Source organism: Aptenodytes patagonicus, chromosome 2 (assembly GCF_965638725.1).
Source record: "Aptenodytes patagonicus chromosome 2, bAptPat1.pri.cur, whole genome shotgun sequence".
In the NCBI taxonomy this organism is placed as follows: domain Eukaryota; kingdom Metazoa; phylum Chordata; class Aves; order Sphenisciformes; family Spheniscidae; genus Aptenodytes; species Aptenodytes patagonicus.
Window position 1 is genome coordinate 53334229 of NC_134950.1, and position 23384 is coordinate 53357612.

The 23384-nt window shown below is 43.1% G+C and overlaps 1 protein-coding gene across 3 annotated transcripts in view; it reads right to left on the reverse strand.

Annotated features, from left to right (window-relative positions):
* MIB1 (MIB E3 ubiquitin protein ligase 1) overlaps positions 1–11778 on the reverse strand; it is an 85412-nt gene extending 73634 nt beyond the window's left edge. For all 3 annotated transcript variants that reach the window (XM_076329856.1, XM_076329855.1, XM_076329854.1), the window contains exons 1-2: positions 11413–11778; positions 949–1120 (exon numbers count right to left, since the gene is read on the reverse strand). In XM_076329856.1, the coding sequence (XP_076185971.1) occupies positions 949–1120; positions 11413–11641 (401 nt within the window). In that variant the 5' untranslated portion in view covers positions 11642–11778. The remainder of the gene's footprint in view (positions 1–948; positions 1121–11412) is intronic.
* Between the last annotated feature and the right edge of the window lie 11606 nt (positions 11779–23384).

Here is a 23384-nt window from a genome sequence, read left to right on the forward strand (position 1 = left end):
AAAGCACATCACTGAATTACAACATATTTGTAAACCTTCCTTCTCCAAGAAGAGGAAATAAATGTTGTCTTACACACGTCGCATTTAACTGAGTATCATATCTAACAAAAAAAGCTTCCAATAATTTAATGAAAGAACATTCTGGAGAGTTATCACAGAGGTGATACCACAGCATGTAGCCTTTAGACAATGCTTTACCATAGCTCTCCAAGTATTTAGTAACAGGCAAATATCACTGTTCTCACTTAACAGGTAGATAAATCATGACAGAGAGGGGCTTTGGATTTAGACAAGTTATTTAAAGTCAAGAACACAAGAAAAGCTATGCAAGAACACACTAAATGCTAATTTTGTTCAGAGTTCTTCACTGGCAGACAATAGATACTCAAGAAAAGAACACGAAAACCAAGGCAAGGGTAGAACAACCCTTCACAGCATCTTTTCTCTGCTTTCTGTAGTGAGCAGTTTAAGCAGTTCAAGTCAGAGGTTTTGCCTCCAGATCATTCTGTTTTTCATAGCCCACAAGGAGGATATTTTCCCCTCAATCTGTCTACACCATTTTTGAACCTAATTAAAAAACTTTCACATTCAGGAATTCATTGACAAATCATTTTGTGACTACACATTGTGTAAAGATAATTGCCTTTGTTTTAAAGCTGCTATATGATAACACGAGAACTAGGAAGACTGCAATGAGGTTAAAAGAAACTGAACAATCATATCCTAACTTTCTGTACTCCATTCTTTCTAAAATTTCCATGCCTTCCAAGCTCCAAAGATCTGTCCTAGCTACCCTCCCTCACAAAGATGCAGAGAACCAGTAACAGAATCTTCACCTCAAGCCACTATCTTACCCAATCCAAGTTTCAGGAACCAAATCTGCAGTTTAAAAGTTAACCACAATTAACTGTTCCTATTTAATTTCATGGGGAAAAAATTATGTTTTACCTTTCACTTCCTGGTGTGGTAATTCTGTAAAAACGGTGCCTCAAGTGATGTTTGTCCCCGTGATAGCAAACCGTGCACAAGTCATAATTTGTGCATTCAGCACATTTCCATCGGATGCCAATGATGGGTTGCTGTCGACAAGTATCACACATAGTCCCATCATGCTTGATACCTGTGGGGAGAAAAAGAAAAAAAATACTAACAACTTTGCTACATCACTACACAGATTTCTGTTGCACACCACTGTAATTTGAAACCATATACTAAAAGTTAACAATAAAGAAAGGCTGCTAGTCATACCCTATCAGCCTATATGACTGAGGGGAAAAAATAATGGACTTTGCCTCGTATCTCCAGTTGTCAGTCTGTTCCTGAAATGTTCTATCTTTTCTCAGCTCAAAAAGCTGAGAAAGCTATGTTTGGTTTTTTCCATTTATACAAATCAGAAAAAGAAAATGAGAAATCCTTTAACTACAAGTTAAAGGGTCAGAAATGAGTATATCAAAACATACAGGCAATCTGGAATTTTAGCTCTGGATTAAGACTATCAACACACCTTATACCACAAAGGCTACTGTGTTCAACTGCACGTGACAGTTTGAAAATCATTGGTTTGACTTATACATTTTGTACAGTGGAAAAGGTAAGTGCTTATCTCTATTCTTTTTTATACAGGAAAAAATTAAGCTCTCTTGGACAGATGCCATTAGCTTCATGAAAATCTGTTACCATTTTTGAAGCATTTTACTGCTTTGTATGTTGTTTTTTTGAAAAGAATGTGCCAAAGACAGACCAGATGTAACCCACCAGCATGTGCTCTGCCCAGCCTTCCACAAAAACTGAGCTCTCAAGACTACTTACTCCTACAGCTTTGCCAAGTTACAGCAGAGTGAAAGTGATCAGTTACAGACAGTTTCCATCCATGTATTCTGAATACAGTGAACAGCCACAAGTTTATTTAAAAAAAAAAATCAAATTCTGCTGTTTGGAAAAAATTGAGCAATAGAAGAGAGAAGCACTGGCATTCAGTCTGTAGCACAAGATAAAAATGAGCACTAAAAGGATGGAATAACACAGAATTTTCCCAGCCACTCACCCTTAAAAAAAACAGCCAAAAAAAACAGATCACTCTCAAATTAGTAAGTAAAAAGAACGGGTTTTGTCCCCTCCAGAAGGGATGCTTTTGGAAATTACTGCCAAATTCACTATAAACCTATTAGTCACTTGAGTCCAACAGCTGAGCCACCCGCAGTGAAGAAAAATCAACAGTTGGAGAGGCAAAACTGAAGGAAATGCCTTCTTGTCTGATCATTTCACAGAATGACGTAATAGCCGAGGTTGGAAGTAACCTCTGGAAACTGTCTAGTCCAACCACCACTGCTCAAAGCAGGGTAAACTAGAGCCAGTTGCCAAGGACCACATCCAGTCAGGTTTTGAGCACCTCCAAGAACGCAGACTCCACAACCTCTGGGCAGCCTGTTCCAGTGTTGAATCATCCCTAGAGCAAAAAATGTTTCTTCTTATGCTTAAGTGGAAATTCCTGTATTTCAATTTGTGCCCATTGCCTCTTGTCCTGTCACTTTACACCACTGAAAAGAGCCTGGCTCCATCCTCTTTACAACCCCCATCAGGTATTTATATACACTGGTAAGATCCCCCTGAGCCTTGCCTTCTCCAGGCTAAAGACCACCAGATCCCTCAGCCACTGCTCATAGCAGATGCCTTAAGATCCCTTAAAATGCATTTGCAGCCCTTTGCTCGACACACTTAGTATGTCCATGTCTCTTTTGCACTGGGGAGCCCAGAACTGGACCCAGTACTCCAGGTGTGGCCTCACCAGTGCTGAGTGGAGGGGAAGGATCACCTCCCTCAACCTGCTGGCAGCACTCCTCCTAATGCAGCCCAGGATACCACTGTCCTTCATTGCCACAAGGGCACATTGCTGGCTCATGATCACTTGGTTGTCCACTGGGACCCCCAGGTCCTTTCCTACAAATCTGCTTTCCAGCCAGTTGTCCCCAGTTTGTACCGGTTATTCCTCCCCAGGCACAAGACAGCCTTTCCCTTTGTTGAATTACATGAGATTCCTGTTGGCCTATTTCTCCAGCCTGTCAAGGTCCCTCTGAATGCCAGCAAAATCATCTCATGTATCATTTCTCCTAACCAAGAAGGCTTCTCACTCCATCCTCTTCCAACCTTGATTATAAACGTATTTAGGAAGATATCTGGCCTCATGATTAAAAATTTTCCTGATGCACGAACACTGGAATAAATATTTAGTTAAGGCTGGAAAAGGCAACACATTTGGAGCAAAGACTGCATATAGCACTACAGAGATCTGAGCACCTCTTCAGGACAGCCAAAGATAGCCTTCAGTGACAACAAAAACCCTGAAATGGCTGACGTTATACTAAATGATCACTAACTCCTGGAGCAGTTCATGACTAAGGCAGCATCCATTCCTTGAGCACAAAGTCTGTGCTGAAATTTTGAAGGTCTGGCACGGACAAGTCCTATAACCCATAACGTTATTTACCAACTCCAGCTGCCAGACAACACACTTCATATACCATAATCATTCTTTTTAACTAACCTTCTACATTTAAAAAGTATTTGCTGCCTGGTAACAACAACTAAAAATGCTATTTTTCTACAAAACAAGAACTTGGAAATCACCCATACATTTGCTGCCCCCCCCCCCCCCCCCAACTCCATCAATGACCTTGTTCCCAATGTGGAGGGTTAACATCAAGGAGAAAGCTATCTTTCTTGTTATGTACACTGAGACTTTGATGTCTAGTATCTGTTGATCATCTGTAACACTCAAAAAGATAGTACTAGCTATGATCTTGCAGCAGCTGCCTCACTGCTATGAATTGTATTGAACCATTTTACTACTTTTTTGGTAGTCTTCAAGAGCAGGTGCATTAAAAGGACTCAGATAACCTGTTACTGTTTTGTTGCCTTGCTTAAAAAGTCTAACTAGTTACGGCGCCTGGGATTGAGGGGTGGTATTTGTTTTTTTTTTTTAAAATTGATTGCTAAATTGGTATTTCACATAGAAACAGAGAAGTTACACATCTTTGGAATTTTTTTAACAATTGCTGAACTTCAGGGAAGACGGTTTGCCAATGATCACATTTATTCTGGATGTAAAAGGACCAAGGAATCAAGTGCTTCACGATTCTTCAATTTGTCCAAGCAGCAGGAAAGAGGGCAAAAGAGAGGTATAATCATGAGTCATGTAATACAGAACTAGGTCATCTCACAGTAAACTTAAATAAAAACTAAACATTTCTAGCCAGTGAGGCAAAAGCTGCTGTGGAAAAACTCAGAAAAACTTCCTTAGGAAAGATAAAGAAAAAAAATATACAAAGATGTTTGACTCAAAAGTCATTTTACTGACTATAGTGTCTGGGACTTAAAAGAGAACAGTGCATGTCTGTATTTGGAGTCTCTGATCAAGGGAGTCACATCCCTATCTCACAGATCCCTAAACACCACCCTGATAGATATAGCCTTTCTTCATCCATTCCCTGACACATGATTCCAGCAGCAACACCCACTTCAGTGCATGCCTCACCTGACCATGCTGCTCCATTCTTTCCATTATGCCAGCAAAAGGTTTTTGCAGAGTTGAGCTGTAAACTGGATCAAGAAACATACCCGGTTGAAAAACAGCCAGGAGGAAAAGTATTCAGCTGGATTGGTTTCCCAGTCCTGTTCTTTGTGGTGCCGCCCAACACTGCTGGCATGACAAACAAAGCATTGCAGGGCAGGAGCAGGCAAGTAATCCTGTTACAGAATGTTTAACCACCGCACTAAAGATCTGGAGGGAGAAGTAGATTTGTATGCCTCTGGTGACAGTGGACTAAGAGTTTTAACTTCATCTGCTAAAAAAAGATGCTAAAACAAGGTGCTACTACTGGATCACAAAATGTAATAGCTAAACTCTTATTCATGTTCATAATACAAACAAAATTAACTATTTAAATCAATAGTATGTTTTAAAAAAAGTTGAATTTTTTTTTTTTTTTAAGTTGAACTAGATATTATAGGTACACGAGTGTGGTGGGTTGACCTTGGCTGGCTGCCAGACACCCACCCAGCCGCTCTCTCACTCCCTCTCCTCAACAGGACAGGGAGTAAAAATAAAATGAAAAAGCTTGTAGGTCGAGATGAAAATGAGATCATTTACCAATTACCATCACAGGCAAAGCAGACTTGACTTGGGGAAAATTAAATTTATTGCCAATTAAAAAAAAAAAAAGATGGTGAGAAAGACAAAAACTAAAACACCTTCTCCCTACACTCCCCCTTCTTCCCAGACTCAACTTCACTCCTTCATTCTCAGCTCGTCCATCTCCCTGCCTCTCCCCAGGGGAGACAGAATCATAGAATCATTTCTGTTGGAAAAGACCCTTAAGATCGAGTCCAACCATTAACCTAACACTACCAAGTCCACCACTAAACCATGTCCCTAAGCACCACATCTACACGTCTTTTAAATACCTGCAGAGATGGTGACTCAACCACTTCCCTGAGCAGCCTGTTCCAATGCCTGACAACCCTTTTGGTGAAGATGAGGAATGGGGGGTTATAGTCAGTCCATAACAGCTCCTCACACTTTTCCCCTGTTCCAGCATGGGTCCTCTCCACGGGCTGCAGTCCTTCAGGAAAACACTGCTCAAGCGTGGACTCTCCATGGGCTGCAGCTTCCTTCAGGGCATGTCCACCTGCTCCAGCATGGGGTCTCCCACGGCTGCAGTGTGGATACCTGCTCCACTGTGGCCCTCCGTGGGCCGCAAAGGGACAACCTGAATCACCGTGGTCTCCATCCACTCATCACCATCTACTCACCAAAATTCAGTACTGAGGACCTGATGTTGGTACTACACACATTTGGGGGGAGGGAAGGAGACATTATTTCTAATGTTTCAGACTAGCTCTGCTCTAGCCCAGTGGACTGAATGCTCATCAGCATTGAGATCATATCTTTCAATTTACTTTTGCCAAAAAGTAAACCAGTTTGTGCGCTCCAAAACCACCGCATGATGTAAATCGAAGCACAGTACACAGGAACAACCAGGAGACTAGGTTAAGCGTAGGCTGTGGAGCCAAACTGAAATCCTGACCCAAATGCAACCTGTATCTGTCATATAAACTGCTTCCGCTCTTCGAAAGGAAGGCTGTTTAAGAAAGGTTGAGAAACACAAACTTTACAAAGTTTATATTAGGAAAGAATGCCTTAATTAAACTACTGGAATACATTAAAGTGCCATAAAAACTTCAGAATTCAAACATCAGCCCTGCAGCTGGCCAGCTGTGAACCAGAAGAGCACTTTAGCTCTCTAAAATGAGATAATGCAAAAACTAAACCTCTAAATATTCTTCAAAATTTCCTAGGAGCAGGCTATTTCAAAATGAAACAGGTTTTGCATCATCCTCCATACTGCACTGAAAAAAAAAAAAAGAAACCAGGTATGAGACGGGTACTTTCACCACGCCTAATTAGTTTTAAATACCTGCCATTTCCTAATGTCCCTCCAACCTTAGCACACCATAAAATCCAGTATTCCTGATCTCCACTTGTCATTAATGTTTTTACTATTTTCATTTCATATTAATCTCCTACCTTTATGTCCCTGCCACTGTTATTTTCACTTTTGTCATCTATTCCCAAATCTTCCCTGGATTACCTAGCCCGCCGTTCCACTGTCACCACTCATTTATACGTCAATTTTACAGCCTTTGCCTACAAGTTTTTAATACCTGTGCTCACTCTTAAAGCTGTGAAAGGAAATAGGAGCAGTGTTGCTCAAATTGCTATTTGAATTTGTTATGGATATCTCTGTTGCATTAAAGGTAATTTTCAAAGGTTGTAATATACAACTGTCCAATAAAAGAACATTTTAACAGTAAAATAAGATGTACAAGGGGTACCCATACCACTCACTGTTAAGCACAGCAGAAGTCAATAGTGATTTCAATTACTTCTCAGAACCAACAAAATCTGGTTTCCAATGGACTCGTTAATTCTCTGCAGAACTCTAATAAGCCAAAATCCTTTCTTATCATAATAACAATACTACCATCAGGCAAGGGATATCGTAAGCGACTAAGAAAACTGATTCATTTACACCCCAATTTAAAAAGTAGTATCAGTGTTTTGTTCCTCCCATTCTTCCACTCCAGATAATTTTTACACTATGGCCAGACTCCAGGCAAACTGAAAACAAAGAATTCTTAGAGATCAACCAGATTAACCACACAACCCGATTGTGTGAAAACTCAAATCAGTGTCCCCACAAACATAACTAATTTATTAAATACCCTGTTTGGCAACAGCCAGCTGACCAATTATTATATACAAGAGATGCCAGACTTGCCAAAGCATGTGTCCTATCTGGTAAGGGTATTACAAGATACATGAGGAGGGAGAGGATTATTGTGTAGGAGACATGGGGGAAGGGCAGGAGGAACAAAGGACATGTTAAAAAAAAAAAAAAAACAGGCTTCCCAAGTACCATTGCTCATGAAGCTATTAGATTTTTTTTTTTCTTGTGAGCGGTTCCATAAGTATTTACAAACAGCTACTAAAAAAATCTTGACTAAGACAATTTGCCTTTAATTACACTTGATGCGCTAAAAGCAAGAACAAATAAACAAATACATAGGATAAATTATCTGAAGTGCTCTACCTTTTAAAATGTTCTGACGTGTACGACTTCATGATGATTTATGCAACTCTTCATGTCACAGAAAACTTAATACAAGTACAGAAAGCCACTCAGATCTTCAACAGATAACACCTAAATTTTCCATATTAGCATAATACAGCACACAGAGCTTTCCACACCGCACAGATGCTCGCTCTAGCTGCAGGATAATTCCACGACAAGATTCCGTTTCCTGACCCCAGTCCCTCTGCCACCTCCCCTTATCCAAACACAATTGAATAAATATTTTAAGCAGGAAAATAACAGTTACTTTGAACCAACCATATAAAAGAGGAAATGGATGACAAATGCATTTTTGCCTAAGCTTTGTAGAAAGCAAATCTTCAGAAAGATAATAAACACAGAAAGTTTCTGTAATGATCATGAGTATTATGTGAACATAGTCAGGGGAGCTCTCTACAAACATGCTACTGTACAGCCTTTACCTTTGGCAAAAGGCTGCCCTCCCTTCTAAATATAAAGCTTGGGTTTATATGCTTTTAGCTTCTGTTCAGCAACTCAGAAGACTACTCCCTTCTGTTTCTTTTCCACAACACTACCAGAAAAGGGGGACTCTCAAGACTCCTAGATCCTGGCAAAAGGCTACTTTACAGAAAGACCAGGATTTATTTGCAAGTAATCGGGCACCCACGCTGCGCTGCTCATCTATCACATCCCACCACTTACTCCATTTAGGAGCCAACTATACAGGACCGAAATGAAGTTTCCTTTCTTCCAACTGAAATTTCCTTTCTTTTCAGATTGTTAGTTTATGAATCCCTCTCAATCGCCCTGTCTTGCTTAAAAATATGCTGGCCAACGTAGATACGATCACCAACGGGCAGCTGATACAGCTAGCTTGGAAGACATAACTGAAAAACAAAACAAAACTTCATATCACAAATCATTCATTACCCAGATGACTACATCTGGAGCAAATAGCTTACAAGAGATACTTCATGTAAATCATCGATGACTTTTTAGTTTAAAGATCATCCTAAAATCTTAGTACTAAGGCTATTTAAGTTTTATAAAAAGTTAACATAGTCTTGCAATGCTGGCAATATCCTACAACCATTAAAATACAAGAACAGTATATCATTAAGTCTATGAAACATTGTTCTGGCATTAATGGCATATACATATGTATGCACATACATGTATCAAACTCAGGTTTCTTTTTTTTTCTTTTTTTTTTTTAAATAGCATGAGTGTCAAACATTACTTCTATAACACAATGGGTTCCTGATGCATCACTACTGTTTCTGGCTGCACAGGACTCAAACTCATCAAAGCAGCAATTCTGGCTGCAAGCACTGCTTTTAAGAACTTATAATCAAGTCTGATTTTGAATACCTAATAAAAAGAACTCCCAGCAATAAATAATTTAATTTTGCTTTCTACTGCTGTATTTTTGTATTTGTTCTCACTATAAACTTACAATCACGTTGTGACTGTAAATTTATGAACCAGAGAATTTTTTTTCATCTTAATCTATAACAGGCATGATTTAACACCGTGCTAGGTATCACCAACCCAAAAACTACCCCATATTTTATAACATTTCCTTGCTCAACAGCATCGTTATTAATACTACAATTAGAAATTCCTGTCACCTAATGCCACTTTTCCTGTAACTATTTATATAAAAATTATCTAAATCCCTCTAGAGGTAGTATGAAACTGTCATCCAAAGTTATAGTCCCTTATTCTAAACAATGGATAGTCACTACCATGGAGAAAAATAAGCAATTACAAAAAGGTGGAAAACTGAAGAAGGGAAGTGATTTGGCCAAGAATACAAAGTGAATCAGTAGTAAAACCAGGATTTCAGTCCAAATTCACAGCATCTTAATTCCATGAACTTTGCCCTTTTGCTGCTACTACTTTACAGATTTTTACTCTTCCTATCTCCATGGAACCATGACCTCAAAAGTAACTCCCTCTAGCAAAAAGTAACCCTGGGTAGTTCCATGCAGCAAGTTCCATGAGGATGATGCACGCGTTGGCCAAAAACCTCAAGAAGAGAAATACCATTTTGCAAACCCCGAAAACAGCAATGTTTATGAGTTTTTCCCACAGCAATATACATAGTCCTACCTGAAGCAGAAATTAGAATTCTAATACAAAAGTATGAACAAAACTGAAAATTAGAAGAAATAAAGCAGAGAAACAACAACCAAAACAAAAACCAGGGACTTAAAACTGAGTACTAAGTGTAGACTTCCAGATGCAGTTAACAGGATACTGTCAGCTTGCAAATACATCAAGCAGAGCTAGAATAATGAGCATTCAAGGCTCATATTCAACATTTATGCATACGCTTCAGTTTTAGCCAGAAGTAGTCCCACTGGTTTCTACAGGACATCAAATGCAGGTGAAGTTTCAAAGCATAAACATCTGCAAGACAAGGATCGACAACTTGAAAGACTACTCTCAACTGCTTTTCTAAGGTCCATTTCAAAAAGATTTTCAGCTCATTTTAATAGCATCTACCCTCCAAAACAACAAAAACCAGCCATGAAGCCAGGGGAGAGGAAGGTACCCAGACACAGAAATATCAAATCCATCTCAAAGGCTCACCATGCAATGTGTGGGGGTTTTTTCTTAGCAATATTTTTATAATTAATTAGAATGAATTCCATGACTCCGCCTCCTCAAAAAGACTTTTAGCTTCAACCCACTGCTATAATTTTCCTTTCTGTAACACTACACATAGCTGGCTCAAAGATGGTCTCTCCATCATACTCTAAATGAAAGACACTTTACAACAGCAGTATATCTAAGTACCCCAACAGATCAGTCCGATCACCTTATTATTGAGGCAATCCTGCCCAGCCCAAAATCACCTCACTATATTTCTGATGAAACTGAACAATATATTTTTCTTTGTGAGTTTTCACTGTAAAAACAGGCGCTAAAATGAACATTTCCCTGCAGTGTTTGCAATACTAACACTGCCGCATAATGTCAGTGCAGATCTAAATCCATTGTCCAAACTGACTGAATTTAAAGCATAAATATCAAGCAGCCAAGTAATTAAAAGAATGAACGAACGCATTTTTTTCCCAGTACCTTCACTATTTTACAGCAGGTCTGGCAATACAGATAAAAAGCAATGTGCAGGTTACAAGACAAAACAGTATTTCAACCACTTAATGTAATCTTTAGCAAAAAGGTGCTACACCTCTTTTCTGCAATCCTCCCTATACTGGACTCACAATGACTGTCACCATTTTACAAAACAGCTCGGAAATATAAATGCAAGGGGGGGGGGGGGGGGGGGGGAAGGGGATAAAACCAAAACAAAACCTTGAGGTACCATCCTCTCGGTTCCCTCCCTCCACCCGCCCCGCCAGCATACCGGGAGCTGCTCTCTATGGCAGATCACTTTTGCTTTGTCTACCCCAATTTAAAAGTCCCAGGACAACTTCTCCCCTCCCCACGGCCACACACTATGTATTTATGCTGTTAGCGTATACATATACACGCACACATATAGACACCCACGCGCAGCCATGCGAAGGGAGGGGGGAGGGTAGCTGACTTTCCCCCCACAAAACCGAGAGGGAAAGGCGCACCCCGGAAAGGGAAAGGAAGGGAGCAATCCGCCCCCAGGGACGGGCCCCCGACCCTCACCCCGCCGCGGGGTCCCTCGGGTGCTGCCCCCCGCACCCCCCACAGCCGCGAGGGGGTCGTGCGGGCTCGCCCCTTCCCTCCCACCCCGCCCCCGGCCGCCGCTCACCGGTGGGCGCGCTGTCGAGGATGCGGAGGTCGTAGGCCCCGGAGCAGCGGTAGTTGGCGGCGGTGCCGTTGTCCCACACCACGACCACCTCCTCGGGGCTCTCGAAGCTGCGGACGGTGCCCACATGGCCCTCGCCGCCATCCTGCTTCCCCCATTTCCAGTCCGGGCCCCGGACCACCCGGGCCCCGACTCCCTCCACCATCACCCGGTTGTTCCGCGAGCTGCTCATCCCGGCGACGCCCCGCGGGCCCGGGCCCCGGGGCGGCTGGAGGGGGCGCGCAGCCCGCAGGCGGCGAAGGGGGACCCCGATGGGGACGGCTGCCTCGGGCGCGGGGAGGGAGGACACGGGCCGCGGGTGCCGGTGCGGCGAGGGAGGGAGGGGGGCGGGAGGAAGGGGGGCAATCCTGACGCGACGGTGAGCGGGGGAGAGAGGGGGAAGGGACCCTTCCGACGGGCCGGGGGACGCGACCGGGGCGGCGGGAGCCGACGGGTGGGAGTCTCCGGCCGACTCTTCTCGCTTGCTTGCTTGCTTCCTCGCTTGCTTGCTTCCTACCTACCTACTCACCCATCCCCAGCAGCGCCGCAGCGGTCCCCCCCCGGCCCGCGGCGCCCGCCCGCACCCCACAGCAGCAAGCCACCGCCGGCCCCGCGCGCCCGCCGCTACATCCGGGAACTGCGGCCGCAACAGCAGCGGCAGCACCACAGCGACCGGCGGCGGCCGCCAGCGCCCGCCTCCCCGCGCTGCGCATGCGCCCGCCCCGGCGCCTCTGCGCAGCCGCAGCGCGGCGGGACCCGGAGGAGGCGGTGCGGCGCTCGAGCGCCACCTGCGGAGCCGGGGTGGGCACTGACCGGCCGATGCTCCGGTACCGCCGCCCCCCCCCGTCCCCGAACCGGCCACGGGCCTGTGCCCGTGGAAATGGGAGGAAGCAGAGGAAGGAGCAGGGATTTATTTACCCCTGCCGACAGAGCTGCCCGGGGCTCCTCCAAGTCGCCGGCCTGGCAGCTCCTTCTGGGGGCGCGGGCACCGTTGAGTCCCCCCGAGGGCTGCGGCCCCGCCCCGCCCCGCCCGGCGCTGAGGTGATTTTGGCGGCCGCGGCGGGGAGGGCGCTCCTGCGGCGGGGCTTCCCAAATCGCCCTCTTCCCTCTCCATCCAGGAGAAGCTGCTCGTCTCGCCTCTCCCTTAGTGACAGAAGGATTATCAATTAAATTGTATCAACTAAGTCTTGCGCGATCCAGCTTAGGTAAATCTATTGCATTTTCCTCGTTTTTCAGTTACTTCTGTGCCCTGAAATCGAGTTTTCTTTTCAAACAGTGGACGTGAGTCTTGCATGCTGTTGAGGTGAGTCTAGTGGGGCTGTACTTCTGTAGCCCAGGAGCTTTTTTAGCTGGTATTCAGGTGCTCCAGTCAGCAAAAGGGGGGAATCTGTACCTCCACCCGCCCTTCCCACCTCGGGGCATCCCTCGCAGAGGATGTACCTACTCAAACTTTGAGCACATACCTGCAATGCAATTCTTCATAAACTACTCTCTTCGTTTGCACTCTCACGACACTCAAGGATTTCCTTTAACTCCACACATCCTAGTTAATCTTATATAGAATATGATTCTTCATTTTTAAAATGGTCCTCCAATTGTTTTTGTCTCTCTCAAACCATGCTCTGTGTCACTTTTTAAAAGCATCCATCTTAAAGGACAGACAAGTCTGAACCAGACAAAAGAATACCATTTCTTAGTCAACAGGGAAATGGCTAATAAAAGACAGCCCAGCTACCCTTGTGTCCTGGGTATTTTTACTGTTACTGTGCTTCCTTCCACCTTTGTTGTTAATAACATGGCTAGAAGAGTCTATGAGATCATTTCCTGACTTCTTTTGTGTAGTTTTCTCACATTATGTATAGCAGAGCAGAATAATATGAACATGTAACCACCAGACTACCACCACATTCTTCACATAATTCATTCCTTCCTAACCCATGCTAAGCCTAAAGAATGTTGCCTTAAACATGAAATTGTGTCCTGATAATACGCACTCCCAAGCAGTGTCTGATTTCTACTTCTGCAGTGGAAACCTCAAAACGCTAACAGATACCACCCTAGGAAAACATGCAATTGCCAGGCAGTTTGGGTTTTCTTGCAGATGCCTCTCCCCATACAAAAGCTACCCGCAGCTCGTACTAGCTTATTACATTTGGTACATGCAATTGAAATTAAATGTATAACACATGGCAGAATTTCCCAGAAATTCTGGAGGGTTCTTGATCTATCGAAGGATCTAGCTAGGCTCTATCTATGGTCATAATGTTCCCATCTGCTTCATTCTACTTTTTCATGCTTTGATAGTTATGGGCAAGTATAAGGTTCATGCATATCTAAGGATAACCCAGAGCACTCTTTGATAGGGTTGGATAAAAAAGGCTTTTTGCAACCAGGAAATGTGTGCCAGGAAAACCAACAAAGTCTAAGATCAGAATTAGTTCTCCTGGAGAGAATCAGAAGAGTTCATCCCTTACATTTATTTTTCCAAGAAGGATATCTCCTAAATTATAGACCTTAAGAGAGTCTGCTGCTGCAGTTCAGCAGCAATGCATGTGGGCAGATATCATCCTGGAGCTTCTTCTCTCCTGATAATCCTTCTCCCGACCACTCCTGCTCTGTCTACCCCAACAGCCCCTGCCTCTCCTTCTACTCACCTGCTTTTTCTATCAGATGATTTACTTGCAAAAACCAGAATCTCTAAAGATGCCTGAATTATTTTAGAGGTGGCTTAGACACACAGGAATACAGGTAATAACTGGAACCCAGCGTCTATTGGACTGAATGTGAATGCTCCCCTAACAGGTAAGAGGGAGTTCTCTGTAGCTCAAAATACAGAGGCTTGTGCCATTTTATTGGTGTGGTAGAAAATAAAGAGTGGATAGACTGAGCTAATATATTCACTCTCCAGTGACTACATGACTGATTTCTGAACTCTAATCTCCTGTCATTTCTAGTCCTACATGGCCACAAAGTTGTGGAAGTCACAAAATGGTCACTGGCTACATTATTAGGTTATCCAGAATCCCAAATATTTTGTGGTGTTATCTCTTTGAATCATACATTATATTATTTATTCTGTGCACCTGCTTGGTGTTTAACCAACCAGTAAGGAAAAAAGGTCTTTAGCTCTTCAACCTTTTATCTGAATTAGCCTTCAAAATAACCAGTAAACACAAGTTTCAGATGGAGATTTAAAAAGTGACAACAGAGAATGGAAAAATGTGTAGCTTTGGGGAAAGATTTATTTTTCAAGTTATATTGGACATTTAGTGGTCCTATCTGATATTTTTCTGGCATCAGCCACAGGAGTATTTATCAGCATGAAAATTAGTACTAGAATAATAAGCAAAATAATCTAATTCTGAGTAAGCACCTGAAGACTATTTGAGACTCACAGTAGGATGGAGACAGAAGAATCAGAATGTGAGTAGCAAAAGGAAAAAGAGCGCTTTGAGTTTTGAAAAGAAGCTGAAGTAAAATTAGAGATAAATAAAACAAGCAAAGGTGTAAACAAGATGGAGATTCCATAGGATGTTGGATCCAATTAACATATTGTGACAAGAAAAGTGACAGATACAGCATTTTCAGGTATGTATCAGCATTTTGTTTAGACTGGGAAACTACACAGAGTAATACCTTAAGGAAAGAACTCATATTCACTTTTCAGCTGAAAAAAACCCTTGTCGGCTTAAGGCCTTTTGCAAGGCAGAGTGGGTTAGCTCGTTGGCTGGTTGGTTTTACACAGAATAAATGCATGCAGATTTTCAGTTGTCTCTAACAATTCTCTGGTCCCTCAACAGGACTGTTCTTTTCTCCTGATGAATGCTGAGAGTTTATCACATCTCCTAAACTTGCATTTGCCTCTCATTGCACAGAATGGCTATTTTACAGCCTTAGAGCCAATATAGAATAGAATAGAATAGAATAGAATAGAATAGAATAGAATAGAATAGAATAGAATAGAATAGAATAGAATAGACTATTTCAGTTGGAAGGGACCTACAATGATCTTCTAGTCCAACTGCCTGACCACCTCAGGGCTGACCAAAAGTCAAAGCACGTTGTTAAGGGCATTGTCCAAATGCCTCTTAAACACTGACAGGCTTGGGGCATCGACCACCTCTCTAGGAAGCCTGTTCCAGCGTTTGACCACCCTCTCGGTAAAGAAATGCCTCCTAATGTCCAGTCTAAACCTCCCCTGGTGCAACTTTGAACCATTCCCACGCGTCCTGTCACTGGATCCCAGGGAGAAGAGGTCAGCACCTCCCTCTCCACTTCCCCTCCTCAGGAAGCTGTAGAGAGCGATGAGGTCGCCCCTCAGCCTCCTTTTCTCCAAACTAGACAAGCCCAAAGCCCTCAGCTGCTCCTCACAGGACATTCCTTCCAGCCCTTGCACCAGCTTTGTTGCCCTCCTCTGGAAGTATTCAAGGACCTTCACATCCTTCTTAAATTGTGGGGCCCAGAACTGCACACAGTACTCATAGAATCATAGAATAGTTTGGGTTGGAAGGGACCGCTAAAGGTCATCTAGTCCAATCCCTCTGCCGTGGGCAGGGACATCTTCAACTAGATCAGGTTGCTCAGAGCCCCGTCCAACCTGACCTTGAATGCTTCCAGGGATGGGGCATCCACCACCTCTCTGGGCAACCTGTGCCAGTGCTTCACCACCCTCAGCGTAAAAAATTTCTTCCTTATATCTAGTCTCAATCTACCCCCCTTTAGTTTAAAGCCATTCTCCCTTGTCCTGTCACAACAGGCCCTGCTAAAACGTTTGCCGCCATCTTTTTTATAAGCCCCCTTTAAGTACTGATAGGCTGCAATCAGGTCTCCCCGAAGCCTTCTCTCCTCTAGGCTGAACAACCCCAACCCTCTCAGCCTTTCTTCATAGGAGAGGTGTTCCATCCCCCGATCATTTTCGTGGCCCTCTTCTGGACCTGCTCCAACAGGTCCATGTCTTTCTTATGCTGAGGGCTCCAGAGCTGGACGCAGTACTCCAGGTGGGGTCTCACCAGAGCAGAGCAGAGGGGCAGAATCACCTCCCTCGACCTGCTGGCCACACTTCTTTTGCTGCAGCCCAGGATACAGTTGGCCTTCTGGGCTGCGAGCGCACATTGCTGGCTCATGCCCAGCTTTTCATCCAGGTGGCAATGGATTACTTGCTCGAGGTGAGGCCGCACTAACGCTGAATACAGCGGGATAATCACCTCTTTTGACCGGCTGGTTACGCTGTGTTTGATGCACCCCAGGATGTGGTTTGCCCTCTTGGCTGCCAGGGCTCACTGCTGACTCCTATTGAGCCTGCTGTCGGCCAGCACCCCCAGACCCCTTTCTGCAGGGCTGCTCTCCCGCCACTCCTCTCCCAATTTATACTTGTGCCTGGCATTACTCCGTCTAGGTGCAGAATCTGGCATTTGGACTTGTTGAATTTCATCCCATTAATCATTGCCCAATGCTCTAATCCATCTAGATACCTCTGCAAGGCCTCTTGTCCCTCGAAAGAGTCAACAGCACCTCCCAGTTTGGTATCATCAGCAAACTTGTTAATAGTGCATTCAACTCCTGCATCCAGATCGTTGATAAATATATTGAACAGCACTGGCTCTAGGATTGATCCCTGAGGAACACCGCTGGTGACTGGTCACCAGCCAGATGTAGCCCCATTCACTACATGTGAATGTGAATACATACCTTTGAGCCCTGCCCTTCAGCCAGTTCTTCACCCAGCGCACTGTGGACCCACTCATCCCACGGTTGGACAACTTGTCTAGAAGGATGCTATGAGGAACAGTATCAAAAGCCTTACTAAAATCCAGAAAAACTACATCCACTGCCTTCCCCTCATCCACTGGGTGGGTGACCTTATCATAGAAGGATATCAAATGAGTTAAACAGGACTTTCCCTTGTGAACCCATGTGTTCACACTCCAGGTAATTTAATCTATCAGTCCTCAAATTGTGGGGGAAAATGCCATCTAAAACCTCGCTACTGGAGTAAGTAGAAGGTTTCTTTCTTTGCTTTTTGGGTCTACAATCTGGAAATCATACTCACTCGTAACCCTCCTCAAACCTAGCACCAGCAGAGGAATGGGACTATGGTTTTTTCTGCTATTTCTATTACGGGAGGAGACCGTCAGGGCAGACTGGCAGAGCAGTAATGCCTTAAACTGCTGCAGCAAAAGCAACCAAAGTTCATCCGCCAAAGGCCTTATTTACCTGAACAGCGCTGCTGTAATTAACCACTGCTGCCTGCCTTGTGAGGCAGTGCTCGCTTTGAATACCTCAGGTAGTCATGACAGAGCAGTTAAATCACAGGCTGGAGGAAGGGAATCCACAGTGCTTTAGACATACCCGCCTGTAATTGCAAAGACTCATTAATATGCATTCAGTGGAGGAATCTGGGTGCACAAAAAGAACTACAGAACGAGTTCCCTTCTGGCTACCCAAAAGTACGTATATTGCTGAGTCACGCCACCCTCCAGCTGGTGATTATGGTCTTCCTCACTACTTCCTGCCATATTAGAGCAATCCAGCAAGGGGCCATGAGAGAAGACCTCTGGTTTATGCAGAATTCAGCGCTCTGCATAACCTGATGACATTCCTTTAAACTCCTTGTTACTGTTGGAGAGCGTATTGGCTTTTTGTAAGAGCAGCCGCTACCCTCCGAGAGGGTAGGACAATCCTCAAGGCAACCCTCATAGAGCTGGAAATAGGACGTTGGAGATCATCCAGCCTATGCTCCTATTCATCTAAGCCATTCCAGAGAGCTGCTTGCCTAAACTCTGCCTGGTTGCCTTTCAGTGCTGCAAAACGTCACGCTCCAGCAGGGAATCCTAATGTCAGTATTTGCATGGATTGAACAGAGACTTTGATAGAAGTTTTTCTGGACTGTCTTGTTTGATAAAAGCTGAACTTGCAATGTAGGATCTGGAACACGCAATGCAGAAAGGGGACTGTGCCTGTTGCAGGAGAGAATCCCATGTGAAAAGTCTGCCTTTATACGGTTTAGAAGAAAAAAATTCCAACTTCTTGGAAAGGCTATTATTAACTCGTGGAGTTTTGAGGTTTTGTTTACTATCTTGCACAAATCCTGAGTTCTCAGAATTTGTCATATGAAGGATATATATAAATAGCTTCCTAGGAGTTGAAAAAGAGCAGCTAGTTTACATATAATGAGCAGATTGCAGTTTTCTTTTTAAAATACAAAGGTAGAGCTTATTAATTTATACCAATCTGAGTCCAAAAATTCTGCCTCCTCAGTTCAAGACTCTGTATTAGAACAAGCAGTTTTCTCAGTCCTCTTCTTAAAAATTGAAGGCTTTCTACATTTTAATTTTCTGGGTTTCCCCAAAAGGGGTTTTTATAATGCAGTTTTTTCCTGTGGACAAAAGTATTACAAAAAGGAATTAGGAAAAAGTAAGTGACCGCCTTGATTTTATTGAAATACGCCTACTCTTCTGGGTGGAACTAACTCAACTAACTGAGGAAGAAAGAAGGAAATATTGGCAAATGAGATGAAAACTACTGTTTTACTGAAAAAAAACTGCCCCAAATGTAATTTTTTTTTTAATTAAAAGCATGTAATCACTCTCCACAGAAACTTCTGGTCTGATGAATGTGCCACATCTTTTTAAGTGAAAATATACATAATGTATATTTTCTAGAACCTGAAGAATGAGTTAGGAACTTTAGACCATATCCTGTTTATCCGCAGTTTAATGCAGAAAAAACCTTAATTCCTCAGCCTCTGCTGCCACCACGTGGCCATGTGCCATCTCATTAATGCTGACACACCTATCCTGTTAACTTGTTGCACTGTATTTCCACTGCTTTACCAGATTCATTATCCGTAACACAATCCAATTTCTTCCTCAATTTTCAGAAATGTCATGAATAATTAGCATTGATTTTTTTTCCTAGTTTCTGCAGATTAAAATATTTTTTTAATGCCAGAGAGTGAGCAAGCTGTCATGCAACACAGCAAATTGCTTTGGTGGGTTTGGTTTTTACTGTGCTACTGGCATCCTCTATGAAACTGTTAATTAGAACACATATATCAACCCACAGTGTCCATGCCGCTGTTTGTTTCCCTGAGGAGTTCTATCTGCTTCCTCTTTTCTAGGAAGGAAAAACAGCTGAGCAGAGAACAGATTATAAATACATCACTGCATTTTCCTGCTGTGAAACAAAACTAATCCCATGGAGATCTGCTAAAAAGAAGAAATTTTTTTCTGTACCTGGCTAAAAACTTCAACATGTTGAAAAAAGTGTTTTAGGATAAAGAAGATTATCTTTCCCTAGCAGGAGCATCCTGGAATCTTCTCCCTTGGTTAAGGTTTTAAGTTTTACTAGGCTGAACTATTTTGAGTGGAGAAAAAACAACATACCTGTGAAGTTAAGCTTGAAGTTTTAAATATTCAAAGACAAAATAAAATAAGTAAAAATTCTGTAGCAATCTAGGGCACAGACACTACAATACCATGTACTCATGTTTGCACATCTATACAAATTCTCCTACTTCAGCATACCTCAGAGGATTAAAAAATGTATACTTACCTGATATTTCCAAATGTTTAGCCACATATTCCTAGATTATTTTTAAATTAGATGATGCATTGGAAGGAGGGATTAATTTCTTCCTGGTATTGAATTTCCTGATTGTAAGGATTGTAAAAAAAGTACTTACTTGAAATTCTCAGATGTAGTCAGAACCAGCTAGGTCATATTTTTAGACTGATAGGAAAATAAACTGTCTCCATGGGTCATCAAGATATTTTAAAAATGTTCCTAATTTATGTGCATGATAATTTTTGTTGCAATCAATGGGACTAATCATGTGTTTACAGTCAAGTACAGGTCTTTCTTGTATTACAAAGGCATTCAATATGCACTAAGTAATGCCTGAAAGATGACTTAAGCACTGAATAGTATCTATGTTTAATTTTAATAATCTGCTAAAATAGTAACAAACATTGAGGAGAATCTAAACATTGTATGTTTTGTCGTAAGAAAATAGTCCCAGTCACAACATCCTGTAATCCTAAATTCTAAGAAGTAATTTTCCAGTACGCTCTGATAGACTTGTTGAAATCTGTATTTAATATAAACACAGCTAGAAATTTTCAAAAATAACAAAGATCTGTTGTTAAACAAGGCTATATGCTTTGCATAAAGTAAACTGTTAATATACATCTCATTGAAGATTATGTCTAATGCTTATAAAAATTTTTCACTATTAACATGCTAAAGAAAGTCTAAAGTTGCCTTTTTGGTGCCCAACATGGGGCTTGAATGGTTCAAGATAACGACAGGTTTGATTGGAATGTGCTAGATCGAATTTATAGCCATTATTGCTGTTTAGCTATTGATGGGCAGGCTCCTGGGCTTGCCATGGGGCTTGCTTGCCTTGCTGTACATTAGAATCTAGGGCTCGTTAGTGGCTGCTCTTTGCCTTCGCTGCTTGCTGTACTGCTGTACTGCTGATCATCGTACTCTGCTGTGCCTGGGAACATTTTGATAACAGCAATGGTGATGCACCTGGGCTGGCAGACGGCCAGGGCATCGCTGCTGTGTCTGTGCTGCTGTACTGGACAGGTTGGAACTCCAGTGTGAACTTGAGTCGAAGGGACTGTGACCTGTGGATGAGTCCACGTGGGAGCAGGACACCTCAAAGCGTCTGTGGCCATGGATAAGCCCATGCCAGAGCAGGTACATCTTGAAGCGTCTGTGGCTGTGGTTATGTCTGTGCCGCAGCAGGTATACCTCTGAACGGATTGTGGCCCAAGGATAAGTCCACGCTGGAGAAGGTACACCTCAAAACATCTGTGGCTGTGGATTAGCCCATGCTGCAGCAGGTACACCTTGAAGCATCAGTGGCTGTGCATGAGGTCATGCTGGAGCACCTCAAAGCGTGTGGCCATGGATAAGCCCACGACAGAGCAGGTACACCCCGGAAGGACTGCAGCCACGGGTGAGGCCATGTTGGAGCAGGTTTACTTCTGAAGGGACTGTGGCTGTGGATAAGTCTATGCTGCAGCAGGTAAACCCCTGGAGAGACTGTGGCTCATAGACAAGGCTCCACTTGGAACAGGTACACCCCTAAGGGACTGCAGTCTGTGGATAAGTCCAAGCCAGAGCAGGGGCAAGGGGAGGAGTTCATTGCAATGTTAAACCCGATGGTCTGGTCCGAAGGGACCAGGGATGGAGATTGTAATGGAAATACCTTTAAATTGTTGTAACCCAGGATTGGAGTTGCATGTCATGGGAATTACTATAGCAGGAACCACCTGAACCAATGGAGGACAAGCCTTACAAGAAGCAGTACAAGTGCAGCAGTGACCCGACCTGAGCTGGCTTTGGTGCCCATAACTCCACGCAACACACCACCTCTCCTGGCCCGAGTGACCACCATAACAGATGGAGCCCAAAGTCAGGGACTAAATTAACTCAATGGACATTTTGTGGACATTTTACAGACACTTCACAGGCGTGGTCCATAGACTAAGGGAATGATACCTGTGCTTTATATCAAAGGATTGGAAGGGTGGTGGTGGGTAATGAGAATGTGTTGGATAGTGTGAGACCTGAGGATGACGTAAATGGTATGAAATAAGGGGTGGAGAATATGCTGGTTTTGGCTGGGATAGAGTTAATTTTCTTCCTAGTATCTAGTATGGGGCTATGTTTTTGAGTTGTGCTGGAAACAGTGTTGATAACACAGGGATGTTTTCGTTACTGCTGAGCAGTGCTTACACAGAGTCAAGGCCTTTTCTGCTTCTCACCCCACCAGCGAGCAGGCTGGGGGTGCACAAGGAGTTGGGAGGGGACACAGCCAGGACAGCTGACCCCAGCTGACCAAAGGGATATTCCACACCATATGACGTCATGCTCAGCATATAAAGCTGGGGGAAGAAGGAAGGAAGGGGGGGACATTCGGCATTATGGCGTTTGTCTTCCCAAGTAACCATTACGCGTAATGGAGCCCTGCTTTCCTGGAGATGGCTGAACACCTGCCTGCCAATGGGAAGCAGTGAATGAATTCCTTGCGTGCGCGGCTTTTGCTTTACCTATTAAACTGTCTTTATCTCAACCCAGGAGTTTTCTCACTTTTACCCTTCCGATTCTTTCCCCCATCCCGCTGTGGGGGGAGTGAGCGAGTGGCTGTGTGGTGCTTATTTGCCGGCTGGGGTTAAACCACAACATTGCCTAAAGGAAAAAGATTCATTGGACATATTTCTGACTCCACTGAATTCAGCTGGCGCCATACTGTTGATGTAGGTAGAGCAAGAGTTTACCAAATGTACATGGAAGTTGTTGGGGTTTTTTTTACATTATTATAAAGCATTCTAAAATGCTTTGGTTTTGTGTTTGAAGTACAAGATGAAAATTTTTATCCACTTTTAAGTGTTTATAAAGGAATGAAAATAGGTAAATAAAAATGAAAATGTTTCACTTTAAGCTACAGTAAAGATTCCTTGGAGCCAGGAGGAAATTTAACCTAGATTCAACATCCAGCTCTATTGTACTCTTATGAAAATTCTCCAAGTTCTGTAGCAGCTTCTGATAACATTTTTAATGAAAAAAAAATTAATTTAAGAGAAATGTCCTCAATATATTTGCTTGCTTTCAATTTATTTTATATTGTACTGTCTCATATTCTCAGTTTTCAGCATGCTGTGGATTGCCATCTGTGGTTTCTGAAGAAAATCAATTTTAAGTTCATTCACGTTTCTGAGAATTATACTCGGCTATATATCACAGAATTTTAACCTTTATTTTAACTCTTCTGTGAACATTTTAAATAACACAAAATGAAGTTTCATCACCATTATTCAACATGATGATGAGTCAGATTGGTCTGATCCTCTGCTAACCACGAACCTATATTTAGCAGTTTGCCAGCTGTATTCAAATGCAGGGAACTGGTTTCATGTGGACTA